At 34.0% G+C, this 22785-nt stretch overlaps 1 protein-coding gene across 2 annotated transcripts in view; it reads left to right on the forward strand.

Moving 5' to 3' along the window:
* The window catches only part of LOC111046165 (43 kDa receptor-associated protein of the synapse homolog), a 147704-nt gene extending 125985 nt beyond the window's left edge, over window positions 1–21719 (forward strand). For both annotated transcript variants that reach the window (XM_039428899.1, XM_039428900.1), the window contains 8 exons: window positions 3071–3254; window positions 5799–5950; window positions 10629–10935; window positions 16203–16403; window positions 17266–17364; window positions 18324–18515; window positions 19418–19617; window positions 20752–21719. In XM_039428899.1, coding sequence (XP_039284833.1) covers window positions 3071–3254; window positions 5799–5950; window positions 10629–10935; window positions 16203–16403; window positions 17266–17364; window positions 18324–18515; window positions 19418–19617; window positions 20752–20920 — 1504 coding nt within the window. In that variant the 3' untranslated portion in view covers window positions 20921–21719. The remainder of the gene's footprint in view (window positions 1–3070; window positions 3255–5798; window positions 5951–10628; window positions 10936–16202; window positions 16404–17265; window positions 17365–18323; window positions 18516–19417; window positions 19618–20751) is intronic.
* Window positions 21720–22785: the final 1066 nt, after the last annotated feature.

Genomic DNA, 22785 nt, shown 5'->3' on the forward strand with positions numbered 1-22785 from the left:
TAAGTGAGATGTAACAAGATGTTAGGAGATGATAATTTGAGTTAGATATGAAGATGATGGTGGTGAGGCGAGATTTTGGAGGAAGACAGTATTTGCAATGGTGTAGAAGATGAAGTGAGAGAAAGTGCAATATGAGTAAGAAAATATGGAGTTGTAGTTTAAGTTTGAGAAAGTGAGAATTAGTAATATAGTGTTTGAGGAGAACGAAGTTTAAGGTGGAGGAAAACGGCAGAAATGAGCCACTCGAGAAGGAAGTGGTGGGTTGGTGATGAGCGGAAAGATGAGGAAGAGAAGAAGGAGGAGAAGGAGTAGGGAGAAGAGGAGGAGGAGGAGGAGGAGGAGATGATTAGGGGTGAACGGTGGTTAGGGTGCTATCAGGTAATTGCCAGCGCATGGCTTGGTCCAACACTTTGGCCAAACTCCGATTTATAACCGGAGCGTTGATATAAAGTGCCGCTCGCTACGTCTATCAAGATTGTAATTTATATTCATTAGCGTACACCACATTGAATAATAATATAATTTCAGCAACAAGGACGATATCATAAATATTAATGGTTCACAAAATTCTGCACCCAGAAGAGGACTTTGTTATGTTGTGTGTGCATTGAACATTGCTCAAAAAACAAAACTGAAAAATTTTGTTTTCGTGAAATTCCCAATCTGATAAAATGATAGGATACGATGATGAGATAAGATAATGATAATGCTAAGATAAGATGATGACTGATAAGATGCTTGTGGCAATCGCATTGTAGGAAATCGCTTCATCAACTTCAAGAGAAACAATATAGAATTGAACCGTAAATGTTCGTTTCCCCAGTTTCGATAGATATTATCATGATTATGAATATAATTTTTCTCCATACTTATCCAACTAGAACTAAAAATCAAATCTAACTTATCTAAATAAAAGAAAAAAAATAATGAATTCTCTTCAGCAAGATTGAATAACGCTGAATCGAATCATTTTAAGAGGAGATGAGAACTTCTTCATCATTTTGGATAAGAGATGAGATTCTTTTACTAGCATTTAGTGCCTGTTATATTCCTTGAAAATTATGTAAAAAACCTACATTATCCGGTGATTATTAGAAAATCAATTTCTCATGTTTTGATGAAGATTACTTCTATTTCCTACTTGGAATGATTTCCTTCCTAGTTATCGAATAATCGTTTCCCCAATAGAAATAGAAAATATAAATGGTTTATTCTAAAAAAGGTGCTTGGATTTTTTTTTAATTTCTATGAAAGAATAGACCCAACGAAAAAAGATAGTTTCCCCAAGTAAGATATAACAAATTTATTATAATTAAGCATATTTATATCGTTTTCCTCCATATTTTAGGGTTGAAAATTCTCATTAAAAACTCCGTACTAATTCAACACATTGCAAATTTATAATGATAAAACAATAGAATCTTTAATCAATTTTTTAAAGCTGTGTTCTATCACTATTTTCTTCCTTCAAGTTTTAATTTTTAATCTTGATGGTGTTGTATTCATAAATTTCAAAAATTTGTCCTCATTCTGAGAGTAGAATACGCTGCATACACTGAGAGCAGATGTTGAAAGAATCAATTTGTAAAGAATACGAGATGACTAAAATGAACATCCGAAATGAAAATGATTCAATATATTGTTGGTCCATCGCAACTCTGATATTCAATGTTCTCTTGTATAATTTTCAAAGAGAATTCGGAGAATATGAACTGGCATTAACTTGTCACACAGCATTAACTGTCGGCTCTCTGTAAGGCTTTCTAGAGCCAAATGATGTTATGGATTCACCTTGTAGATGCAAGCTCAAGCTCAATGGTAGATTCGCTTGAATCCGACAAGGGTCAAATGGATCCCACAATAAACCTTCCCAGCTTTGATGATTGCAATAACATTTCAAAGGTCTTGCATGCCGTTTCAATCCTGTTCCTAAAACGTTTATTCAGATCCTCGCTTATTATTTGATAAATTAACTTTCACTGTCTGAGTTCATTTACAGTCTTCTTACAGTGTGTGTTTACTTTAGTGTCCCGTATTTTAGTCTCTACCTCACATGTTGTGATAATCTAATATGAAAATAATATAGTGACACAGGGAAAATGTTGATTGTAACTGAAGTTGAAGAATTTCATGGTATTGCCTGAAATTTTGTAACTGTTGAATAAGGCAACATTATCTCACTACATTTTTTCATCAATATCTATCACATAAATTCAATTTAAATACACATTTGATATGAAACGGATAAAATAAATATTTATACTAATACTATACTAATAATGACTTTTTTGGTGGTGGGTCACATGAATTTTTACCATACGATAACTGTTTTATAACTGAATGGAAGATTCAACTTTACAGCCACATATTTTACTATGTAAATCATTTCATAGATTACCATCCACTCAATTGATTGATCTTCTTGTGCTTGGAATAAGATCATTATGATTATTGTGGAGAGCACTGTGAAATTTCTCGAAATACTGTGGAATCTGTGGACTTTAATAAAGAAATAACTACATAGTAACCTTTTTAAACTTTTTATATAGACACTGCTATTTTCAGCTTTCAAGTCATTTTTTAAGTGCTCTTCAAGAGAAAAACTAGTAGTGTTTATAAAAAGGGTACTATGTAGTTAATTCTATATCATTAGCAATAATAAAATAGATGCAATCACTCATTCATTTCAATTTGTAGCTCTAAAATATTCATTCAGACATAACTGTTGTAATTATGTCAGTAGTGGGGTCGGTCTATAACAAGTGGAGCATCATTACAAGGATTGGAGACGTCGAAATCTACCAAGAGGTAAATTAATGCAATCTCTCATTCATTTCAATCTGTAGCTCTGCACTTTCCAGACATCACTGTTGTAATATGTCTGTAGAGGGGGATAACAAGTGGAACATCGTTACAAGGATAAGAGTCGTCGTCATCTACCAAGAGGTGGAGCAGGAATGCAAACTTGAGGTATTGATTTAGAGTAGTGAATATTTGAGGAGGGCACAGCGAGAGACGAGAGAGTGAAGTGGCAAAAGAGTTGAGAGTTGTTGTGATGTGTTGTTGATAGGGGCGGGGTCTCACACCAGCTCTCAGCGACTGCCCTGCTCTCATCGCCCGACGGCTCCCGACATCCTCTTGACCTCTACGAGTTCACCGAGGAGGACTTCACTCCCAGGAGGGCAGGCCCCGGACTCTGGGAGTGCCTCGTCGGCTGCCGCCAGAAGATGGATCAACAGCTGGCCCGCAGAAGGGTGAGTTCTCTTAATATTTCATGCCCAAAGGAGCACCCATCATGTGCGTAGCAAAGCACTGGTAATAGAATAGGGATTTCAATTCTCCACAGTACATCTAATATGGAAACTGACATAACTGGGCTAACATTATTTTTCAGCATAATAACTCAAACCTGGAAATAGAATCGGGATTTGAATTCCCCTCTGTAAATTAATGAAATGTTGGCACATGTAACGAATGCAATGTTCGTTACATGTTTCTAACACACATGTAAATATTTGCGAAATGTTTGGTTAAGGTCTGAGGCCCGGTTGCATAAAAGCCTGTTAAATTTCAATCATGATTAAATTTCACGATAACCAATCAGAGAAGGTTTTTCTGAGGAGAAGGCTTCTCGTGGCATTTAATCGGGATTAGAAGTTAACAGTTAGACTGTTGTGCTGTTGACTGTTGTTTCTTTTCCTACAGATACCTTGAAAAGTGACTATTTGTGCACTGATTGCAGGCCGCAAAGAATCACTTTTCCGCACTAGTGCGCAAAGTGAGTACTTTGCATACTCCAGATTTGCAGCATGACAACACAAAATAGTTAGTAGGTTATATGGAGCACCAGTGCAGGAAAATCAAAATTAAGTTGGTAACACTGACTATGGTATAGTGAGTTCCACGATATAATGGCAGTGGAGAACAGTGTTGCCTGTTTATTATGTGCCTTGATTATAGTCATTTCAATGCTTACATAAGATAAACCCCCTTCAAGCAGTCACATAAATTTTCATATGAATTACCAATCATTATAATTCAATTATTATTATTCAATTTTAATAAATTAAGGTTTTTATTAATAATAAAATTACACAGAAAAACATTTGATGGATTTCAGGGAATTTTAACCATGATTTCCCACTTTTCATATTCAATGGTAACTGAAGGAAAAATTTAATGTGAAATATGTGCGCAAAGTTCGTTTGCTGCACTCAAGAAACCATCATTCCGCACTCGCCTACGGCTCGTGCGTAAACGTTTCTTTCGGTGCAGCAAACTGTCACTTTGCGCACTAGTTGCACAAATAACTATTTCAACTATTGCATTTTCACGCAGTTTTCCTCGGCAATTTTGTAGATTATAGGAAACAGTTAACTGATTAGATTTTCTATTATATTGTTGATAAACTCATCAATTACCTCTGAAATTCGTTACGTGCAAGAAATACGGGATTCTCGCATCCATCACAAGAAGAAGATGGGAGGAATCTAGGGAACAGATCAAGACACTCAAGAGTGTGAGGTGGAGGGTTGAGAATCAGGGCAACAATAGATTAAGACACTGAGGGAGAGGTGGAAGGTTAAGGTGCATACCGTATTTTTTTTATTTATCATATAATTATGCAGCATCATAATCAAACAAGTTAAAATAATTTTCATCACAATTGACAATTGAAATGTCAGAACTAGAATGATTCAAAGGTTTTAAACCGTTACAATATACTCAACTACTTTCACTTCAGTATATTCAGGTATCTCTACATTTTTCCAAAAGCGATGAAGTGACATTCTAGATAGTCGAAAATGTGCTGTGTGTAGTCTCACCACTTCACAACATGAACTTCTGTTAAAAGAGTGATTCATTTTAAAATCACAATAATTTTAAAAATTATATTATTAAAATTTCGAAAGGATATCAAACAATTTTCAATTTGTTATGATCAATTGTTATGAGAATATTCAGGTGATCTGTGAAATCATTCACATCCTCAATTTTATACACCTTGTGAATGAGTATTCAGATTTTCCATGTAGAATCCAGACTTTTCCAGAATTTGCTGATCATTGTGCATAACAAACCTTAGGATAAGTCGTTTTCTGGTATACCGATTTCTGACGCTATTGTAGCTGGTATTCAGCATATGTAATGTGCACCATCATAAAACTGGAAGATAGGAAGAATATTTTAGTCAGATGAGGGTGTGAAATCTCACAATATCACATGCAACCCTTCGATTGATCCTGCATGTTTGGTTTGGCGTATTACAATATGCGGATAGATTTTTCTGTTGGCCCTCTCATGCTCATGTAATATGAATGAGGTTTCAACCGAAACTTACATGTGTGGGAGTGAAGTTTTTGAATAAATTGAAATTCTCTTAAATTAAAATTGGAGGTGGAAAAATCAACTATTAAATGTTATAGATACAATCTTTACGTCATTATAGACATGTAAATCAATGTATTTTCCAAAAACCTATGCACAGAACTCTAACTTGATGGTATTCATTGTTACTTTGGTGAGATGGAAATATCTTATTTGACTTTAGAAATAATAATTGATAACTGTTCAATAATCGAGTGTATAAGATGGAACATTGTAATAAATTAATTCAATTGAACTGGAATGATGAGGATCATTTCTCAATAAAAAAATACAAAGGCCTATAGCAGAAGTGGAATCGAGCCTGTTGAGTAACGTTGAATGTCTTATTTTCAAGTCATTTCAAGTATTCCATCAGAAAAGTAATGTCCTTGTCGTGCCAATTATTGAAGATATTTTTGTTTGTTTTTTAGGTTGAGCAAGGTGTGCGGCTGTATAACCAACACAAGCAGCAAGCAGCTGTGACAAAATGGAGAAGTGCTTTAAAAAGAATTAAAAAAAGAAGTGATAAATTTATACTATTAGGTTATTTATATCAAGCTTACATGGATTGGGCGAAGTACAGGTAATAAAACATTGTTTCATATCGATCCATCTTGAAATGTAGATTAGAATTTAGAATTATTATTTTAACGAATTTTCTCTGCGATGAAATCTCACCTGCAATAAGAGCAATACTGTATCAAATATCATTATTTAATATTTTATAGGTCTAGGAAGAGCTCTGACCCCTAAAACTTTCAATGTATTTACACAATCTGCCAATGCTGAGGTGGAGGCTCAAGTCTCAAGCTGTTTTATTTGAACTAAAGGCTGTCATACACCTAGCGACGCGTAGCTAGAAATACATTTTCGAAAGACAGCCGTTCTTTCTGCCAGCCGGTCTCTTCACATTTAGCCACGTTGAAATACGTCCTATATCCCAATGTTAAATCCAGGCTACGAATCTGTTCCGTTTACATCAGCGTAGCGTAGCTTTCAATATTGGGAGGTAGGACGACTACGTCTTCCGAGGACGTATTTAAGCGTAGCGTAGCTAAGCGTGAAGAGACACTTGAAGCTACGCTACGTTGATGTGAACGGGACAGATTGCAACATGGGAGATAAAACGGCTACGTCTTCCAAAGACGAGTCGTATTTCTAGCTACCCTTCTCTAAGTGTGTGACGATCTAATAGTTTTGCCTTTTTCATGTCATGTTGTTTTGGCATGAAAAAGGCCAGTAACTATACTGACCTAGGTACTAAATAGATTGAAGTAACCAAAATAGTTAATTGATGAATTAATAAAAAAATGTATTATTTTTTCATTAGCTCATTAAAAAAACAAATAGCTGATTTTGAGATGTACACTCGCCGTGACAACGTTATTGTAACTGATTTACCTGAATCTCCTAACGAATCCGTATTTGAAGTTTTTAAAAATATTTCCACTGCAATAGGTAGTCCTCTAACAGGCAAGGATCTTAGTGCCGCACACAGAGTTCCTTCGCGTACCAAGGACGGCATTAAGCCTATTATTTTAAAATTTATGCGTCGAGAAGATAAGGTGACATGGCTGTCTGAATTCAAGAAGAAGGCACTTGAAGACAAAAGTGAGCCTGGCATATCGACAAAGACTGTATCTCGCTTTCTTCCGGTTGGTAGGATATCGGCGTACCAACACTTGTCCCCGGCGGTGTCCATGCTGCTCAAAGACACGAAGAAGTTGGCTGAAGAGAAAAACTACCGCTACGTATGGTCTAGAGATGGAAAAATTTTTGTCAGGAAGACTGAAACCAGTCCGGCTTTGCTGATCAGATCGAAGGATGATTACAACAAGCTGTAAATTAGTTTCTATTTGGTTATTGTTTTTTTCTCTCTAATTTATTATGGAGAACTGCCAAGTAAGAAACTTATTGGAGGAACTTTATGACAATAATAATTGTAAAACTTCGAAGCTACAAGATTCTAATCATGTTAATTTTTTCTTTTCGGACAATTCTGTTTTAAAAATTTTTCATTTGAACATTAGAAGTGTCAGACGGAATTTTGATGAATTATGTGTGCTTCTTACTAGTTTAAATGTAAATTTTGATATTATAATACTTACTGAAACCTGGTTGTCTCATGATGACGGGTTTGATGTACCCAATTACAATAAATACATAAAACCAACAAAATATAATAAATTCGATGGAATTATTGTGCATATTAAGCATGTTATTAAGTTTGAAATATTGAATGTCGATATTCAACAAACAAATGTTATTAATTTTATTATTGATTTTCAACAAAACCAGTTTTACTTCACTGCCCTTTATCGATCACCGTCAGATACGAATGTTTTTGAATTCATAGATAACCTTGAAATGTTTTTAGAGGAGACTAAATGCTTCTCAAATCGAGTCCTGATTGGTGATACGAATATTGATATCTTGGAAAATCGTTTAGGTCTACCTGGGCATAGGTATATGGATGTATTGAATGAATATGGGTTTATGAGTTATCTTTATGGAGGTACTAGAATCGGTGACGTATCTGAAACATGTATTGACCATTTTTTTCTAAAAAGTCGGTATTTTAGGCTTAATCCAGCTATTTTTAATTGTTCGATTACTGACCATGAAGCAATAATGGGTACTATTAGTGAGACTAAGAATCAAATATGTGAAAATAAAAATACTGCTGTTGATGATCTACAAATCATACAAGAAAAAATTGATTTAAATAATTTTAAGATTAGAATTGAAAACGAATCGTGGGGGGAATCTATGTCAGAAAACAGTGCTAAAAAAGCCTTTACAATTTTCTTTGATACTATCATAAAACATTTTACATTATCAAAAAAAGTTTGTCATAGGGTTAGCAGTAGACAAACCCGACTTAAACCCTGGATCACATCAAGTTTAGTTAGATCTATAAGGACAAGGAACAAAATGACTATAAAAGCTAGAAGACAGCCGTTCAATGATGCACTTGCCAACAAATTAAAAAATTATAATACTATTTTAAAGAGAATTTTGCGCGTGGTAAAGGAGACTTATTTCAAAAACAAATTTATTAACTGCAAACATAATATCAAGAAGACCTGGGAAACAATAAATGAAGCAACGGATTCTACTAAACAAAAGAAAAATATATCTTCTGATATACAAGGCATTGATAAACGAGTAATAAAATCAGACAAAAAGAAAGAGATAGCAGATGAATTCAATAAATATTTCACTACAATCGGTAGAGAGATTACAAATAGGAATCTAAAGAACTTAAATCAAGACAAAACATACAGGTATAGAGTAATTCCAGGAAATTGTAATTCATTCTTTTTTACACCAGTCTCAGAAGAAGAAGTTATTAATACTATTTTTAGTCTGAAAAGAAGGGTAACTCTTGGCCCTGATAGAGTATATGCAAATTGCCTCATTGAAAATGCCTATAATATTTCTAAACCTCTTGAGCATATAATTAATCTATGTTTTCAACAGGGCTACTTCCCTGACGAAATGAAACGGGCTATAGTCATTCCATTACATAAAGGAAAGGAGAAATCCAGTTTGAATAATTATCGTCCCATTTCCCTCTTATCTAGTATTAGTAAAATTATAGAAAAATGTGTAAAGTCGAGACTAATATCCTACTTAAATAAATATAAAATCTTAAATAGTTCGCAATTGGTTTTTTCAAAGTGGCCTTAATACTTCTGATGCAATATTTAGAGTGAGTAGAGAAGTTATAAATCATTTAGATAGAGAAAAAAAGTGCTTGGGAATCTTTCTGGACTTCCAAAAGGCTTTCGACACAGTGGACCATGAACTCTTGCTAAATAAAATGGAAATTATCGGTTTTAGAGGCATAGTTTTGAAATTTTTTAGGTCGTACTTAAACTTAAGGTCACAAGCCGTAAAAATTGATGATACAATTAGCAACGATAGGAGAGTTGAAGCTGGGATTCCACAAGGAACAGTGCTTGGCCCAATTCTATTCCTAATTTATATTAATGATTTATTAAATATTGATCTAGACTGTGGCTCTCTCTACTCATTTGCGGATGACACTGTAGCTCTGTTTCATGGAAATTCATGGATGGAAACATTTGAGAAAGCAAATAGTGGTATAGCAAAGATAAAAAATTGGTGTGACCACAATAAATTATGTATAAATATAGATAAAACTGTGGTTCTACCCTTTTACCTCACAATGGCTGGTAAGCCCTCTGAGGAGTACCAACTTAAAATTATTATTCATAAACCTGACTGTAACCAGTCCTTTTGCCAGTGTGCTCCTCTCTTTGTTCATGATTCTGTAAAATACCTGGGCATCATGATAGATTCTCGACTAAGGTGGGAGCCACATATTTCTTATGTTTGTAATAGATTAAGGAAAACATTTTATAAGTTTGTTCAATTGAGAAATATTCTTCCATTGTACCAGTTGAGGATGGTATTCCTTGCCCTAATCTCTTCTGTAATTGAATACGGCATTGTTGGATGGGGAGGTTGTGGATCTTCCATCTTACAACCCCTTATTTTGCAGTATAAGAAAATTGTAAAAATATGTCTGAATAGACCAATTAGATATCCCACTAACCTAATCTATAAAGAACTCAAAGTTCTAAGCCCTGATGATTTATATAAATTTAACTTATTAAAATATGTATTTGAACGACCATTAGATTTTCCAGTGACTCCTGAACATGGATATACAACTCGTGGTCAAGCCAGAGAGAAACTGTATGAGCCGAGATGTGTAACTGCATCTGCGGCTGGTCATGCAGCCTTTCAGGGTCCTCGTTTATTTAATGTTTTACCTTTCGATATTTCTAGAGAGTCCTCCTTATCGATTTTCTGTAGAAGGTTGAGACTGTATTTATCGGCTTCATAAATTGTTTCGTTTCGTTTTGTTTCATTGAAATACCTATGTTTAACTTTATTCTGTAAACTAGGCTATATAAACTAAGCATTGTAATCAATTTGTTTCTTTTTGTGGAAGATGTGTATTTTTGTTTGGATTGCTTAATGGCATAAGATAATACTATTTATGTAAGTAGCTCTATATAGTACTTGAAGCAGCTGAATCGTTTTTCTTATATATTTTCTGTAATTCATAAGACGAACCACTCCTCGACGCAGGCCTAGCCTAATGAGGAGTGCACTTGATATTTTTTATGTTATTATGCTTTGTAAAATTGTACAATGAAGTGAATAAAAGTTATTATTATTATTATTATTATTATTATTAAAAAAGTTAAATTTCGTATTTGTAGGGAAAGCATGGAGTTTGCACACCGACAACTGAACCTGGCAGAGGAGGCGGACAGTCCGAACCTGCGAGCGGAGGCCTATTTGAATTTGGCGCGCACGCACGAGCGAATGGGCGCACTGGAACGAGCACTGGCGTGCGCGCGTCACTCGCTCTACAACGAGTGCGACCAATGTCGCACGGCGGGCCTCGTGCAGATCACAGTCGGCACCATCCATCTCGAGCTGGCCACCTTCTGCAAGGCTCTGCAGGCCTTTCAACAAGCTCACTCAATCGCTCAACGCATTCAGGATCCGGCGCTCGAATTGCAGGTCAGTGCACCACAGCTGATTCACATCCATCTACAGAGTAGCTCAGGAAATTTTTCATTTTTACCCTAGGAATATAAGGTTCAACATGTGAAAATAATGTCTGGAGAATAAAATATGATGCTGATTTGGATGCACCCATAGGCAGGACATGTTAGATTCATAGTCTCAGAGGTTAAGATGGCTTGAACATGTTTAGTGAATGGAAGAGGGCCATCTTTCTCTTAGAATATTGAGGAGCAAGATGAACAACCGCAGGAGGAAGGGAAGGTCTCGTAATCGCTGGATGGATTGTGTCATGAAGGACTTGGCAGGATTGGAGGAGAGAGGATGGCAGTCCAAGACTGCTGACAGGGATGAGTGGAGGAGAGTGGTAGAGAATGCCAAAGCCCACCCCGAGCTGTGAAGCAGACAAGATTGATTGATTGATTAATTGATTGAGTACTTTATTTATGTAGATTACAATATATACTTGCCTATACACTTATATAAAATAGCTTACAATACAGCAAAATTATAGATGAATTTACATATTGTAGACTGAGAAAATCAAATCAAATCATTTATTTCGCCATTTAAAAAAACAAAAACAATCACAAATAAAGAGTGAATTCAAAAAATTATGAATAATAAATTTAAACAAAATACAAGTGTTAACTTAAAAATAAGAAAATAATAATACAAAATCATAAATATCTCTTTACATATGTAAATATAATTTACTTATTATATATGGCATCACCAGCAAAAGAATAAACTTTGCCCGCTGGTGACCGTTGCAAATCGAAAATAGTATAATAATATTTAAAATAAAAAAAAAATCCTCATCATTTAGTCATTTCTGAGAATGAAAAAAAGATAAAAGTAAATAAATTATAAGGGATACAATAAATTTTAATTTAAATAAGGTTTTCTATTGAAGTGAAATAGTTTGCAATTATCCAATTTTTTATATCATTACTGGTATCTCTAGTTATATGTGTTAAATTAAAAGGTAATATATTTATAAACTTGCTGCTTAAATATATCAACTGTCTCTTAACTAGTGTAAATTTTGCATAATAAACTTCGTATTTATTGATAGTATTTGGCCTAAAATTGTAATGAGATTCATTTATCATAAAAAAATTGTCTTTATACTTAATAATATATTTTGTTAAATTTTTCAAGTAGAGTTGTCTCAAAGTCAAAACGTTAAATTCGTGAAATAATAGATTAGTTGAATAAAGTCTATGTTTATTTAATATTGTTTTAATAATATATTTTTGGGTGATGAATAAATTATTTACATGAGTGTCAAAAGCTCCACCCCAGATTACTATCCCATATTCCAAAATGGATTGCACCAATGCAAAATACACGGTTTTTAAATCTTTCAGTTCTAATATTTTATTTATTTGGTAAAATTTATATGAAATATATTTAAGTTTTTTTGTTATAAAAGCAGTATGGGGCTGCCACTTCAAGCATTCATCAATAATTATTCCTAAATACTTTAAATTACATACATTTACAATACTTGGACAACTGCAGAGGTCCTTGTTTGTGCACTCTAAGTGAAGTTTTATTTTTAAGTTTCTATCAGGCTTTCCAGCTGCATTTGCTGAAAATGAAATATATTTAGTTTTCTGTACATTCAAGCTCAATGTATTTAGTTCAAGCCATTTTTGAATTTTAGACATTTCACCTTCAGCAACCCTGAAAGCATCTTCCCAGTTTTTTTGCGAAAAAATTATAGCTGTGTCATCGGCAAAAGACACCAGTTTACCACAGTCTAGTTTCAGTTTTAAAAGATCATTTACATAAAGCAGAAATAGTATTGGAGATAGCACGGTACCTTGAGGCAAACCAAAAGATGTTAGGGTTACAGAACTTTCTTGAGAATTTAAAGATAGAATTGGGATCTGTTTTGCAGGTAACTTTTTATTAGATCAAGAGGGATTCCTCTTATACCCATTTTATCTAGTTTAATAAATAAATTATCATGTGGAACCGTGTCGAATGCTTTCGATAAATCTAAGAAGACTGCTAAAGGTTTTTCATTTTTATTAAGATTATTTGTGACAATGTTTATAAAATAAGCTAGTGCATCTTGCGTGTTTTTATTTTTTTGAAAACCAAATTGATTTTTTTGGATAATGTTATACTTATCAATATAACTCAATAAACTCATTTTTATGCATTTTTCTGCGATTTTTGCTATGTTACTCAAAAGACTAATGGGTCTATAGTTGTTGGGGTTGCTTTTGTCTCCACCTTTAAATAACGGTTTTAAATTTGCAATTTTAAAATGATTTGGAAATGTTGCTGTGATGAAGATCTTATTTATAACATGAGATAGAGGTGTTGAAATGTATTCGGCTATGTGTTTTAAAGTCATGTTATTTATGCTATCAAGACCAGGACTAGAACTACTTTTTAAATTTTTAATTATTTTTTCTATATCAGATGAGCAAACTGGATTAATGAACCAAGAATTTTGAAAATGGTGATCGTATTTTTCAAACTGCAATTCAATTTTTTCATTAGTTATTTTGATATTCTGAGCATGTTTCATTCCGACAGAGGCAAAATGGTCATTTAATGTGTTTGCATCAATGGTAATCTTATCTCTGCCTGTGGTTTTTTCATTAATAATCTCATTTATACACTTCCAAAGATTCTTGGGGTTATTATTGTGTTTATTAATTTGATTTTTATAATAATGTGTTTTAGCAGTTGTAATTACTTTATTCAATATTACCCTGAAATTTTTCAAATCTTGTTTTAATCTTATATTGAAAGGCTCTTTCTTAATTTTTTTATACATTTTATCTTTGGTATTGATCGATTTTATCAATCCGGGAACTATCCAAGGTTTTAGGGGTCTATTTTTATGAGTAACCGTTTTTACCTGAGTTGATTTCGCAATATGTTTATTAAGCGTATTTATGAAATATACAACCATATCATCAACATCATCAAAAACATCCTCCATGATAGCACTCCACTTTTCCTCAGCCATAGCCTGCCTTAAAATGTCATAATTTATTTTCTTAATGTTTACTGGGGCAATAATGTCACCAACAAAACAGTCTACATACCCCAAGTGGAGAGAAACCGAGAAGTGATCTGTAATATGAGTCTTCAATATATTGCCTATTTTACATTTTAATTTCTTATCATTGTTTCTCAGAAAAATATGATCAAGACAGGAGACGGAAGTCTCTGTTACTCTCGTATTTCCATTTATGTAAGATTTAAACCCGTTTCCACTAAAAATATCAACATACTCAATAATAAGCTGATTACTTAAACTCATATTCAAGTTGATATCGCCTGCAAAACAGACGTCAATATCTTTTGGAATTGATGTTATATAATTTTCTAAACTAGATAAAAATCTCGGCACATTACCACTAGGAGATCTATAGATACCAATAAATTTAAGAGTTTTACCACTAATCGTTTTGATATCAAGAGATATTGAATTGCATTCATCAATCTCACAGTTCAATGTAGAAAAGTCGAAAGAATCTTTTACATATATACACAAACTATCGCACTTATTCAGTTTAGAACTTTTATTAACTACTCTGTAACCTGGTATGTTAAAAGTAAAAGGAGTGTTTTCATTTATCCATGTCTCTGTAAGGATAATTATGTCATAAGAAGTTTTACAGTTTTGAAGAAGACACAGGAATTCATTGAAATTTTTGCTCAAACTACGTACATTCATTACATAAATATTTAAAAAAATTATATCTTTATTTTCACTAAAGGGTAAATAATTAAAATAATCATCTATTTCTTTTGTTAAATTATTTTCACTATCATATAAATTAAAGATTTCTTCTATATCAGCCATTTGTAAATACTAAAACAAATCAAAAGAAAGTCTTTTTCTCCTGTTGAATGTCCGGTGGGCCAGTCCTATCCACTCTCAGAAGTCAAGTTGACATTTAACAATTTCGCATTCAGGTTTTCCAGATCAGCCATACTGGAAATTCGAATTATTCTGGTCTCTTCACTCTCTCTGACGAATACTTTTCCATTCCGGATCCATGTGAATTTGAATTTATGATTCTTTGCAAACAACTTTGCTTGAAAAATAATTATTGAACTGTATATGATACGAAAAAAGAAATTTGTAATAACTAAAAATAATATTGTTATGCATCTACATCTCAAGAGAGAGAGAGAGAGAAAGAAAGGCACTAGGAAACACTGTGAAGTTGGAAGTTTTAGACGTTTGTGTGGGTGGTTACACTGCATCGTAGGCTAAACTCCTCAGTGATACTTGCCTATGCCTATCGACTTGACAGTGCCGTTGGATAGTAGTTCGCGCCCTGCACTTCGCTGTTCGTGCGCATAGCAGGTGGCCAATTGCTGGAGGTGTGGGATAAGTGTGTGGTTCGCAGCCAAACTGACTGTAGAGTTCGCAGTTGTTCGAATTTTCGAACAATTGATGTGAACGCATTGGAGAATTTGAATTTACTCAAGAGAAAATGCAGTGATATTAAAATACAGCTTGGTCACATTGCTGTGGCATGTGGATCTTTACCACCATTCTTTGCAGGTCTCAGTCACCTCATTCATAGGCTTTTTTTAATCGTTGTACTCAGAAAAAATTGTTTTTTATTATCAAGAGCATTTGGGATGCAAATCCCAATCTCTATTACTGTATCTAGATGTATGTAGAGTTTTATCTTTATTTTTGTATGGAACAAAGATAAAATTGAAATCATTTTGAGCACAGATTGGAAGATGCCCACCATATACAGGGTAGAGCAGGCGATTTAAACATTAAAAAGGCTGTATCATATAACAGTATGTAAAGGCCGAATGAGAGCATATCTTCCCATTTTTTAAAAAGTAAAGAGACACTTCTCGACATTTTGATTGTAGAGGCATTAATGGCATGCTGAATACATGATTTTTCTGTTTTTCGTTGATAACTTACAACTCATGAATTTATTCATGGAAATGACGTTATTTAAAAATCCCCCGCTTCCTTGTGGCACTCTATTTTGCATCTTTTCCATGAACAATCTTTTTTAGACTGACGATTACTGCCCTTAATAATTATAAACTATAATCAATAATTGATTATATGTTAATAATAAATTCTCAAAACAATGTGATGTGTACTGGACATCTCAACAAACAAATGTATTTTCACACCCTCACAATATTATTAGCTTCAATATCAAATAGGTGCGATGGAAGATGATTTCTATTTCTTATGTAAATCTATCCAGAAAAACCTGAATTGTATTTTCTTTGTTCAGGTTTACGTTGGACTATCGGAGTTGTTTTCACGGCTGCAAGATGCGGACAAAAGCGCGCGCTACGCGTCGAAGGCGTACGACCTGTCGCGCAACCTGCAGCTGGGAGACCTCAACTCGCGTCACCACCGCGCCGCACTCCTGCAAATGGCCTCTGCCCTCCGCAAGCAGGGCGAGCTCGGCGATGCTCATGACTACTGTAGTGTACGTGTTTTCAATTGTGATTATATTTCTGTAATTAGGACTTTACTTTTTGTTTCACAGGTTACAATACATTTGTTTGTCGATGAAAAAAGCTAGAAAAATATAAAATAGCTTATTAAATATTGTATATAATGCAACTTTCAAAAATTTTATACGATAAGCTACATTAAAATAGTGCCTTCGTTCATCATGAAACGTAGCCCAAAAAAATGAAGCGTGTAACCTTTAAAACGTTATAGGAAATTCAGGCTACTAACTTTGGTCTACTGTATAGAAAATAAGACAGATTTCTATGGGTACGGGTCTAGAATCAACTTGGAAACTTTAGAACTGATTACAGATTGGAAGTTGTGAGTAACCATTTCCTAGATTTGGATTTAATCACTTGAAAATTTATACAATTTGGAAGGATCTTGGATTTGGGAGATTACGATGGTAGGTATTGTCTTTCTCTAAAAAAACTGAAGTAATGAATCATTTTGAAATGTACACAGATTTGAAAGATCCTGAATCTCGGAGAGTATTATAATTTTATTCGAATTTAATGGGACAGTACTAAATAATTAGGTTAATTAGTAAGAAGAAAATAATAAACTCAACTTGATGTTGAATTCAAAAGACTTCTTGTGAGAAAAGTAGCTGAGAAAGGTCTGATTTCTTGATTCTCCATCAGTAGTACTGACACCTTACTCATCTCCTAATAGTGTTAACATTGGGCGTATTGCCACATTACTTTTTCTTCAGATATTGTAATCAATATAAGTAATAGATACAATATAAATTTATTTCATTTAATCTAATAAGAATACAATACATTCATAAAAACCCCTGATTAAAAGTTATCTATTTTTAATTGTTACAGGAAGCCACACGTCTTGCCTTAGTATCTGGTGATCAACTAACATATGCCAAAAGTATTAGAATTATGGGGGATATCTACAGGAAAAAATCTGAAATTAGTGTAAGTATTGTAGATTCTATTCATAAGCTAACAACAATATTATTCTCGATTTTATTCTATCACGGTATAGTTTTTGTAGGTATGCTTTGAATAGCGCAGATTGCGATTCTATATGTATCTTATTGATAAAAATGTGAAAGATATTTTAAATGAGAATTTTTATACAAGATTAAGCACATCACAATGATTCATTCAATTCAAAGTAACAAAACCAATATTGTATTTATGCAATTTTCGCTTACACTCATGAAAATTAAAATGCTTGGAACACAAATTAGAATTCAACTATGCAAAAAATATAATCCATTTTTGAACTATTTTCTTCGACACTACAGTCTAATTTTTGAATATCAGTTATTAAAACTACTACTCACTGTGCTAATAACTAATATTTAAAAATTAGACTGTAGTGTCGTTGAAAATAGTTCAAAAACGGATTATCACTTGCAGTTTGTCTTGAATAGTGAAATAGATGAGCAAAATATATAATTTCAAAACTAAACCACACAGGGTAGCCTATAGGGAACACAAATTAGAAAACAATAAGGTGCCGGTATTTGCTTTCTGGGATGTATTTGTGTTTATTTTAACAAAGAAATATTTCCAATTCCTTTTCTCTCGAGATATAGTCATATAGTGTGAGATATATTCAACTTGTATGTTAAACTATCCTCTCTACCCATTTTATTAATAAGTTCTGATCTATTACAGTATTTTTCGTTGATTTTCGTTTAATATTTTCGTTGATTTTAAAAGTAGGCTACCTATCCATCAAAAATACATTCAATTGAAGCCACCTGAACTCCATAGTCCGTACAATTCTATTTTATTGTTTATGTGAACTTCCTACAATGAGAACGGTAGTATTCTACCGTTGAACCAACATGCTTACTTTTGTTCTATTGCTTTCTACTTTAGAACCAATATGTTTGAAGACAGTACTTTCGTTGTGTTGTTAGAACGCGTACCGGCAATACGAGAGCGCCATGTCAACAGCGTGTGCCATGGGAGATCGGCTGTGTCAGATGGAAGCCATGGATGGAGCCGCACGATGTCTCGAAGCACTCCGATTACAGCAGAAGATTTGCAACTGTCGTCCATTAGAATTCAATAACCGCCTTCTAGAAGTCGCTATGGCAATTGGAGCTAAGGTTGGTCAATCAGCCAGATGTTTCCATTTTGATAAGATTTTTTTCCAATGACCAATAGTAGCCTAAAGTATTGCATCATTTGAATTTGGTAGCTGACTGTAGAGGAATATTTTTGTTTCCTTGCGTAATTTGTATCAGGTAGGTACATTAAATAAAATACAACTAATGAGCAGTGGCGTAGTGAAGGGGGAAGGGGAGGAGTCAAGGTTACAACCCCCTCCCCCATGAGCCCGAAATAGTGACCCAAAAATCCAAGATAACCATCAAATTCCACTATCTGAAGTCTATATAGGGGGCCCACAATTTCTGATAACCTCTAAATATTGGTTTACTATATTGTGTTTTTGGATGGACACGATAATTTAATAGTACAGGATAAAATATAACAGAAATATGAAGACCATTGATAACAAAAATATTCATCAGGTGTAGTGATACATTCCTGTGTAAAAAAAATCTCTCCCACCTATACAAAAAAATATGCGAGTACAAATATTTTTGTACAATATTGACTTAATTTAGACTTTTGAAAACGAAGTTGATTATTTTAGTATCTAAACTGAAAAGGAAGACTAGATATTGTCCAAACACAGTCTCATTAAAAACGAGAGTTTTTAGTAGAATATATATATAGGCTTAATAGTCTTAACTTTAGTTACAAAGAATCTGGGCTTTGCTCTGAGTTTCAATCAATGGTATTTTTATCCAGTATGGATAACTACCACAATATCACCTTCACAACTACTCAGAAAGTGAATATGTTATAATTTTTAAGGAGAAAATAGCATATCGAGAAACTTTAAACCTAAACCCAAACCTAATTTAATTTGAGCAAATATCACCATCTAATATTATGAATGTAATTTGAAGTATTAAAATTAATTCGCGGTGTGTTATTTCAGTTACTGATACGAACAGTGCGTGTGCGACTCTGCAGAATCTACCAGAGTTTGGGCGACGAGGCCCAGCAAGAAGAGCACAGCAGAGCGGTGCAGTGCCTCGAGGAGGAGCTAGAGCTGCAGTGTGGTGCATGCAACCTGCCTTTCGGCTTCGAAGCCGACAGCCTGGAAGCTCTGCCCTGTGCTCATATACTTCACGCTAGGTAGGCTACAAAAAGCCACTTTAAACACAACGTTTGATCTGATTCTGAACTCAATGGCCAGATTAAACTGAATGGTTGAATAGAGTAGCCTATAAAATTTCACTTCCACATCATTTCCTCTGTATTTTTTCCAACTCCCGACGCGTCTGGAACGGATCTGTCCTCAATAAGACTCCCTACTCTGAGTTCGCCGACTACCTGTTCAAGAACCATCGCCCCGTCCTGGCCATCACTCAGGACAACTGATTCACCTCTTATCTGTCTTAATTTGGTTAAGTTTATTTTTCGTTAAAAATCTACAAAATTAGTTTCAATGCACCAGGCTTCATTTTCACCTTCATTAACTCTCAGGGGATACGATAATGCTAATAAATCCTCAGTTGAATGAGTATCAAATGAGACTATCGATGAGATTGAAAAGGTGATCTTGGTTGTAATGGATCTGGAGCTTTGTTTACCACGTACACACACCATCGGTAGTATGTTAAGTTGGTAATGTGTATTGGTTATTACGTTAAAGCCAGGGCATGAGGCACAGTGCATGAGATTTGAAAGGATGAAAAGTGCATTTTTATCCAGATGTTATAATAGTTTATACAGAAGATGATATGTGGTTTTGCACGACATATTGTTTTCTTGCACACACATTTTTTTAGCTCAAATTGACTATTCTGCACAAAACATGAATTCATCGTATGCCAATTCACTTTAGTTTAGCATTGAGTTAATTTCGTGAAGAATGTTCAACGAAGACATGAAGACCAACTTCTTTAGTTCAAGGTGGGATAACAACAATAAAACTTATCTTCAAAACAACAATAAATTAGGATTAACTTTAGATAAACTGCATTGATGCTACTTATAAAGGATGGTGACAATCTGAAGTGAATCTCACTGTGAGAATTGGGCAAAAGTATGTTTCGAGTTCTCCTTTCTGGAACAATTTGTACAAAAATTAAATCTGCCCACTATCTTAAACAAAATTCCTAGTTTATTCTAAAGTATGAGTATTACCATTATTGTATTAGAATATTTCTATTCTGAAGTATATTGTCATCCATATCATTATATGCATCGTTATTAGAGATTTCATCATGTAGATAGTAAAATAACAATCGATTCTGAATGTTTCAGATGTGCTCACGAAATCGTAAGAAGGCGCGATAAGAAGAAAAAGCGAGTCTGTCCGGACTGCGAAAGATCAATTAGCTCAAGATTATACCTGCACAGTGAAGACTCTCATGCACATCATTCAACTTTCAGTCTAGCGAGCTTATCCCTCCATGCTTCATCTACTGTATAAGCAATGATGTTTCATCATCTTCATCCGCGGTTGCGGATGCCAATGATTGCTGAGAATACTTCAACATTCAACTGCCACACATCGATCTAATCTAAAACTTTAAAATGCGATATCAGTGATAAAGTTTAAATATTATTGAATAAACAATTATTAAGAAAGCGATATTTTAAAGAATAACGTAATGCTGATTGATTTAAAAAGAGGTGAACGTGATCTCATATCGAATTAACTGGATACCATTTTATTTCAGGAAGAAGAAACTGAAAATTTTACAGATACTTAGATACCCTCAATCATAGAATCATAAAATTTACAATAATATTTGGATTATTCTCTTTAAATTAAACCAGGAGAGTATTCAGGATGGCAATTTTATGTTGATATCAACTGATGACCATGTAGATCAGTTATACATGATATAAGTTTAAAATTAATTAAGTTGCCAATACTGCACTGGAATTTGACAGATTGCATGAGCTTGAAATCAAATTAATGAATTTGATATTGCCTAATCAAAGCGAAATGTGGTTCTAGGATAATGGTAAAAGTTCATTGTTAGAGAGGGAAATAGAGTAGGCCTACTGGAAGTGCTTTGATGTTGCAACTCACAAATCAATAGAAATTCAAGTAATGCGATCTTTAAAGAAGATCAAAGCCATGCAATAATTTCAAATACTTCATATTAATTTGTGAAAATGGCAATTTATGAATTGCAGCATTGTTGAGCTGTGCCAGGAAATTGTTCAATATGAGGTAGGAATAATATTTCCGTCAAATGATTTGTGAATACAAAATTGCATGGTTTTAATAATGTAATTCACAAGTAGCCTACCTCTCTATTCAATTCTGTGTGAAATAGGTATATTTTTAGTTGACAATGTAATATTTTAATCCAGAGACGTATCCTAATGATGTACCTATAATTTTTATGAGAACCTAGTTCTAAACGACAAGTTGATATTGTATTTTGAGAATTTATCTTCCTATAATAATTATTGTTGATCTATTGATCTATGATAAAAAGAAATATGATAGAGCAATGGCTCGGTTGAGTTTGATATGTGAGTGCTGTCATATTTTAATGCCTATGAAATGTTTTACTTGAAAAGGTACAGTTTGCTCAAATTGTTTGGATAAGTAGCCTATTAAACTGGCGTTGTAGGAAATCGATCATGAGGAGCTAAATTCAAATGTAAAACAAATGAATATATTATATATATATATATATAAATAAAATATGTTATCCAAACACTGTGATCTTTATTTGAAAATTTTTGGTTGCTACAAGCTAGGAATTTTACAAATTTATCCTACCCATAGCAAAGTCTAGGATCAGGTCATAATACAACAGATCCTCTTAATACTCTGATTCCAATATCTTTAAAGTTCCGCATTGTATGACTTGAATATATTTTTGCTAGCAAAGTATTGCCCACACTGAAATGGGACAAGAGCGATTTTTAACCAGATTCACAATGGAAACACTGCCCCTCGCCCTCCCGCTCTCTTCCAGCGTTGGTGTGCAAGGGTTATAATAAAAATATAATTTTGCAATATAATATCAAATATCGGGGCACAGAGCTTCGCTCGTTATTTTTATTTATTGACTAGCCGTCAGGCTCGCTTCGCTCGCCATATCCGTCTAGCCAGGGGGCTCCGCCCCCTGGACCCCCGGCTGGATCGTCCAAGAATGAGATCAGCAGGCGAGCGAATAGGACAATCCAGTCGGGAGTCCAGACTAAACGGATATGGCGAGCGAAGCGAGCCTGACTGCTAGTAATATAATATTCCCAGGATTGAAGTAGCAGTGCCCAATCAATATTTTTCCGCAATAAATGCATTTAAATCTTCAACTTGGTGCCAAC

Source organism: Nilaparvata lugens, chromosome 5 (assembly GCF_014356525.2).
Source record: "Nilaparvata lugens isolate BPH chromosome 5, ASM1435652v1, whole genome shotgun sequence".
NCBI classification, from domain to species: Eukaryota; Metazoa; Arthropoda; class Insecta; order Hemiptera; family Delphacidae; genus Nilaparvata; species Nilaparvata lugens.